The sequence below is a fragment of the Limulus polyphemus genome, unplaced genomic scaffold, assembly GCF_000517525.1.
Source record: "Limulus polyphemus unplaced genomic scaffold, Limulus_polyphemus-2.1.2 Scaffold15, whole genome shotgun sequence".
NCBI classification, from domain to species: Eukaryota; Metazoa; Arthropoda; class Merostomata; order Xiphosura; family Limulidae; genus Limulus; species Limulus polyphemus.
In genome coordinates, this window is record NW_013665625.1 from 1,447,558 (window position 1) to 1,454,807 (window position 7,250).

The window sequence follows — 7,250 nt, forward strand, 5'->3', positions numbered from 1 at the left end:
GGATAAAATCTTTGTTTACGAAAAATCAACCAAATGTCATTAAGATATGTTTAATCATTTAAAAGATGTAGCAGGAAAACTATAACAAGCACAAAATGGTTAAGACTTCGGTCCTATGCTGAAGGAGTTAACCACAAGTGCGTGTTCAAGTTGTGTTGGGGTATCACTCAGTTACACATTGTCCTCTTTCCTAAAGATAATTGGTATCTTCAGTCTGTTTAACAAACTTTTTCGTAATAATTCCCAAACATACATTTGCACTAATTTTTTACTTGTTTTTCACAGGAGTTGATAGGGTGTGAATGCACTTCCATTTCTATAGTAGAAAAAGTTTGGAAATTTAGGAGATTGGAATGGGCAATCAAAAGTGGAAATAATATAGGAGAAAGTGGAATTGGGTTCGTGTAACTCGTGAAATTATGAGAAATCAAGCATGACCAACCAACCAACACCTGGTTTTTCTTTGGACCAGTGCATTTAATAGAGGCAATATAATATATATTTATTTACTTTCTCAACAACAATCGCATATTGTAATGATCACATGATTTCAACTTGATAGTATTGCTTGAACTAACTGTCTTTGGTCCTGTCTGAGTCTAAACATGTGCACTGATTGGTTGAATTGAGAGAAAGAAGAAAAACAAGATGGCACGAAATTAGTAGCGTATTGTGCAACCTCAATGTTTCATACCTGAAAATACATGAAGTACTGAATCTGTTATTAAACCTTTCTGTACGAGTTTGGTCCCTGGGTCTGACCTCGTAACCATTTGTGCTTGTTATAGTTGTGCTCGTCATATGTAAAATCTTTGTGACCTAATTAAATAATGTATAATACTAAAATATGAATTATAATCTACAATTTGATACTAAACTTATTGATATAAATTCATAAAATAGTTGTTCAGTAAAATTTTGAATGAGAGTCAACAAACATGATGATATAGCCTTTGGCCTGTGAGCCATTCAATTTAGGTCTCAAAGAACTTAAATAGTTCTGGACTTCGAAGAGTCCAGAACTCTTCTAGATTCAAGTTCTATTTAGCACAGCTCTATGCACGAATAAAATGGGAGAAAATACTAGGCACCATGATGTTAATTTTTAGTTGCCATGGCAACTTGGTACCCAGGATTTGTTGAGGCCTGGTCTAGGCAGGCTACTTGTAGCCAAAGATAAATTCTTCTCCAAACATTGTACATTTGTTACCCATTCAACCCATCTCTAAACTGTTGCTTTCAAAGAGATAAAATTTAATACAAATACTGTCACAAACAAAAGGAACATTTACAGAAACTAAAAAAAACTTGCCTATACATTTATTCTGCTATTACTTGATTGTTTAGTTCGTGTTCTATCCAAACAGTTACTTTCTTTATAGTAGTTTTCAAAGCTGTTTCATTATTAAATGATCAAACCATTCGATGTGTCACCATAGCAAGGTTTCAACCAAGGTCTACACAAAAACTAAGGAGGAAATATTTGAGAATCAAGAGACAGTTATGTTCTAAAATCCTTCTAGATCTGGAACCATTTGTACAATATTAAATTAGTTATTAATATCTGAAAAATAATGGAGTGATCCTTCTCCTAGATTTGTACTTGTTTATTTAACATTAAAAGAATAGTTATGCATTTGAAATGGCGGGTAGCATTAGTAGCTTTACAATAACAAATTAAGTAAGGTATTAAAAAAGAAAAACAAATTATTTACTTCTGTTGTTTTCCTCCCCTTAAACATCTTAGTTTCTGAAGATGTTGTACTTCTGTGTGAGCTGTTTCCAAATCTCTATTTTACTTAGAAAATAAATGTAAATTAGCTTTGTTTTTGTACTTAATTGCTTCAAGTTCAATAATAAAAAAGGAATAGATATTTTTGCATCTTTTCTTTAGATGATCTAATTTATCCTTCCTTTTTCAATACTGAAACCTAAGTTATTATTTAATAAAGTTGTAAAATCAAATTATTTGCTGAAAAATTAATACACTGCGAAACATTGCCCAGGCCTGTCATGTCGGATGCAATAAAAGATTTTCCTTCTGATGAATTTCATCTTTTATTGTCATTTAATTCTTCAGTATGCAAAATTAATGCTGATACTTTAGTCTGGAAACAGTAAATACTGTGATGGGCTACTGGTTATAGTTGGTGGTGGGCACAGGTTGACCCTGTGCTAGAGTTCTGGATTTTGGAGCTAACTAACTAGGTTCAAATTTGGGCACTATAAGCTGTGGATGCATTATTAGTGATACTTAGTCTGTTAGTATTAGGGTGTTGCTGACTGGTTGACTTTCCTCCAGTCAGAAGTTGAAAGATAGTCTTAAAAACTTTGCTGTAAATACAATTATAAGGTAGTGGTTTGATAGACAACTTTATCTTGTTGAGCAAGAAAGGCATACAGTAAATTATAGTGCACACACACATATACTTCCCCATATGTTAATTGGGTGATTTCACTTAACTTCCTCCATCTTTTTTTCAAAGTGCCAATATAACATTATAATGGATCACAAATACTGTGATCTTGATTACCAGAAACTGCTATTACCTTAATTGTAGTTAACAGATCTGTAGTCTGTATTAGTATACTGCCCAGTGGCTTAGTGGTAAGTTTAAAGGCTTAAAATGCTAAAAACTGGATTTTGATACCTACCTTTAACAATGTACAAACAACAAAAACTTTACTAACAGCAAAATATCTCATCTCTGATTCAGGCTTTGTTTTCATAAAATTGTTTTGACACAAGATGACTGTTTTGTTTTTTAACCTGTGTAAAATGTGCTTTTCATATTTTCATTTGGAGTATGGTATTTTTTTAATTATTATTATTATTATTAACACAGGCCTGCAAATTTAAACTTCATAAAAGTTTTGGTTTTAATAATGGGTTTTCCATAATTCAGCTATGCAGATTTTGAAAGTAATATATTTTTTTTTTCTGTCACGTAAGGATTTTTTACAAATTGCAAGGGAAAAAAACTCTTACCTAGATCAGAATATTATTTCATTTACCATAATGAACATTTTTTATTATTATGTTGGTTAACAAAAATACAAACCAACTGAAGGAAAGGGAAGAACACTGATGTCACACGAATATGCATCCTCATTCATCCTGATATTTTTTGTGAAATCTGTCTTTTAGTCTCAAAACTACTTATTGTGGTCTTTCTTTTGTGTATTGGGTCTGGAGCATCTCATTTCAATGACCAGCAGTAATCAGCCATCATGCTGAAGTTCCACCTTCCCTGATACCTCCTCTCCATTTCCCTGATGTCTTGATGAAACCTTTCCCCTTGTTCTTCACTGACAGCATGGAGATTTTCAGGGAAATAGTCAATATGTCAGTGTAAGAAATGAACTTTCAAGCACGTATCACAACCCAACTTTCTTAATTTATCGAGCATGTTGTTCACAATATTTTCATAATTTGGGTCCTTGTTGTTTCCTAAAAATTTCTCAATAACATTTTTAAAGGCAATCCAAGTTTGTTTTTCAACTTTCCTCATTGTCCATTCGAACTGTTCATCCGAAGTCAATTTCATGATCTGAGGCCCAACAAAAATCTCTTTTTTAAGTTTCGCTTCTGAAAGAGCTGGGAATTGCCCACAGAGATACTTGAAACAGTTGTCATCTTTTCTAAGGCCTTTATAAACAGCTTCATCAAGCCCAGTTTTATGTGAAGTGGAGGTAATAGGACTTCTTTGTGTCAGCCAAACTTTTATGTTCAATGTTTTTCGATCTTTGTATCAGGCTGACTCTGCATGGCCATTGCTTCTTTATTTAGTGCTGATTTTGTGCTCTGCTGTCCCATTCACAAAAAAAAAACATGGACATTTTGTATAACCAGATTTTTAACCCAACAACATACAGAGGTAATAAGATCTTAGCCCGAAGTCTGGACCACAAAATCTCTGAAGAATCCTTTGGAAGGTCCAATTCTTTCACCAAATCATTAAGTTCACCTTGTGTGAAAAGTTGTGGTTCACTATACTTTTCAGTTTGAAAATAATCTCTATCATTATTTCTATTGACTTCAGAATCAGATGAAATTCTGTCAAGAGTCTCCAGTGAAGTAGGTACAGGTACAACAGGTCTTGTAGCAGATTGAAGGTTTGGATAAGAAATTTCCTTTTTATTTCAAGTGTTGTTGCCTTGCACATTACATGAGCAAAAATAGTAGTTATCTCTGTGGTTTCTAGGCTTATACCAGACCATTGGAATTCCAAAAGGTAAATACTTTTTCTTTTTTTCCATTGTCTCAACTCTTCAACACAAATGGTGCAAACTTTGTGAGGAGCCCATGATTTGTCTTGGTTCCAAAGTTTTATTCCAACGTATGCATAATATGCTTTTTTGATTAATTCTGTAATGTTTTGCCATTGTATCTTTACAGCAAATTTACCATAAATATAACAGAATATGTTTGGATCACTTGCACAACCTCTTGTTGCCATAGCAATGAGTAAATAATATTAAAAGGAAAAAAAATAATGTCAAAGTGTATGCACAAACAAATACTATCCAGAAGTGACACATTGTGCAGCTTGTTAACCATTTGTATACTGGCAGTGTGTTTTTTGTGGGTTCTATAATGATCGATAAGACTAGTGTTTCAATTGGTGTAGAGAAATCTATAGCCAGTGGTTGTTGACATTTTAAGCATAACAATGTGACCTGATTTCAATGAAAATGATTCACTTATGTAAAAGTACGTATGATCTTTCGTGAAAAATCTATACATGATGGAAAGAAATGGATATCATTTTCGGATTCAACGAACAGGAATTACTGTAGAACATGTACAAATTTCAAGACAATAAAATCATTGCAGGCCTGTGTAAATAAGGGGAGTAAGATCATCCCATGTCGTATTTACACATTTGATTCTGAATGTGAAAGGAATAAATGTGATTCTGACAGACTGCCTTGGAGAATCAGCAGCTTGTAATTTTGAGAGTCCGACAGAATTAAAATACAAATACAGCATGCTAGAAATAACTAACATTAACCCTTTCCTGGCAGATATGTGTGTTCTCAGGGTGCACTCTGAAGTTGAACTTTCAAAATTTAATTCAAAAATAATATCTCAAAAAACATAGTATAGAATTGATATTCTAGCATTATATAATACTTAGTTATCTTTAATCCCTGTTTTATCTCTAGATGTTTGAATCTTACTGTTTTTGTTTTTCCTTTTAACACCTAATTTTATTTACTTCTCAGAAACAGGCTTCATTGTTTGGTAGCTTGTCATGTACCTTGTTTCTACAGTTTTTCCAACTGTGATTTGATTGGTTATACTGCCTAAAGAGCTTTTGAGAACTTCAGTTCTAAGCTTTGAAAATGTGAGATGTTAAGCTTGAATGAATGTAAATCTAAATTCCAATTATACTTTGTTCAAATTACATTTTTAAAAATGGTCTGGTCAAGAGTAATGAAGCAAATTCATGAAAGTTTTGAAATGCTTCTCAATTAATTAGTCTTGGAGCTTTTTATAGTTTTTGACAACTTCTTTTGTTGTTGTTGTAATTGTATTGTGTAATAGGTATTGCAAGCTAAGAAGTTTAACAAACTATTTGAATGAATACTGAATATTTTTCATTGAATGTATTAAGTCCTATGTTCAATTAAACAACATGCACAAATACAGGAACTTGTTAAAAACATATGTAAAGTGATCATGACCAAAAAATACTGTTGCCAAGTATCATGGTACCATGCATGTAACAGCATCACCACATTGAAAGGTGAGGTTGTTGCTCACTGTCAGTCATACTGTGTTTTATAGGAACAGACAAGACCAGTCCATTAAAGCCAGAATTAACAATTCTGTTTATTTCAGTAACTGTTATAAAAGAAAGTTTTATAAGGAAAAGCATGGACATGTAATAGCTATGATCATTAGGTGCAGAAATCTGGAGTGTGCGAAAATGGAAAATTATCCAAGTGTTTGTAAAGAAACTTGGCTGTGATGCTTCTTAGGTCTCATTTCCATAACATTTATTTGCTACTGACTGGAATTATTTTTTATGTTCCTGTAGGCTGACAAGTTATTATCTCAAGATTTCAAGGGTATGTTGGATAAGGTAATCAGTTATCTTCCAAAGGAACGTCAGATTCTCTTGTACTCGGCCACATTCCCTCTGACTGTAGAACAGTTCATGGTAAGTGAAACTGTTTGTCATCACTTGACTAGTTAAGATGTGGTGATGTAGTTAGTGTGGTGGAGTTGACCAATTATAATTAATATATCCAAAATTTGTCATTTAAGATCAAGTTCACAATACTTGACTTATTCTGTAATGACTGTAGTACAGTTAAAGTATTCAAAAAATGAAATGCCCAATAAGTAGAATTGAACTTGTGGCTTATGTGAATTCACAATGTGATTGTGTTGCTACATTTAATAAAAGTTCATCTTACACAAGTCTGGCACTGGCATATTAATGTTCAAACATTGGTGCATCTTTTGTTATGGAAATGTCAAAATAAAAAATTGTATTTTTTTCTTTCTTAATCAGAAAAATCCTTTACAACAATTTTAGTACTAGCTGTAATATTTTAAATAGGTCTTAACACTACAATGGTATGTGAGGCCATTCATGGTGTGAAAATATTTAGTTAAAATTAATAATTCTAAACCATTTCAATTTTATGCCATAAAGTGTTAATGATGTTAATACCTTGTATGGTAATTATGTACTTAATTTTATAAATAAAAATTCAATTTTGTATTGTCTGTAAGCATCTGAAGTATACACCTGGAAAAAAGTTAAGCACCCCCGTGTTTTTTTCAAGTGATTCAGATTCGACGTTCTTGTGACTGATTATAAATTACCATTCAATCTAAACGTGTTTATCAAATGAAATTATGCATTATTGGGCACAAGAAAACAAGATTATCACCGTAAAATAACAATTATTAATTTACATATCATGACATCAAAATATGGACAATTTTCACGCTTAAAATTATCTTTAATAAGTATTGTCAGTGAAAGCTCAAAAACGTTATTGAATTGTCAAATCACATTACAAAATGTCAATCATGACCCACACATTGATAATTAGTCATCGAAAAGTCAATATCGGGTATATCCACCGTTTGCCTGGATGACTGCTGCAACCCTGCGCCACATACTGCCAGTTAGACGTCTGATTTGTTGAAGCGTTATCTGTCGCCATTCTCGGTGCAAGTGAGATTCTATTGCAATGTCTGTGGAGGAGGCTCCAAAGCCTGTATT

At 32.7% G+C, this 7,250-nt stretch overlaps 1 protein-coding gene across 3 annotated transcripts in view; it reads left to right on the forward strand.

Annotated features, from left to right (window-relative positions):
* Nucleotides 1-7,250, forward strand: part of LOC106457316 (putative ATP-dependent RNA helicase me31b) — a 57,468-nt gene that overhangs the window by 34,977 nt on the left and 15,241 nt on the right. For all 3 annotated transcript variants that reach the window (XM_022383305.1, XM_013916712.2, XM_022383311.1), the window contains one exon: nt 6,048-6,170. In XM_022383305.1, the coding sequence (XP_022239013.1) occupies nt 6,048-6,170 (123 nt within the window). The remainder of the gene's footprint in view (nt 1-6,047; nt 6,171-7,250) is intronic.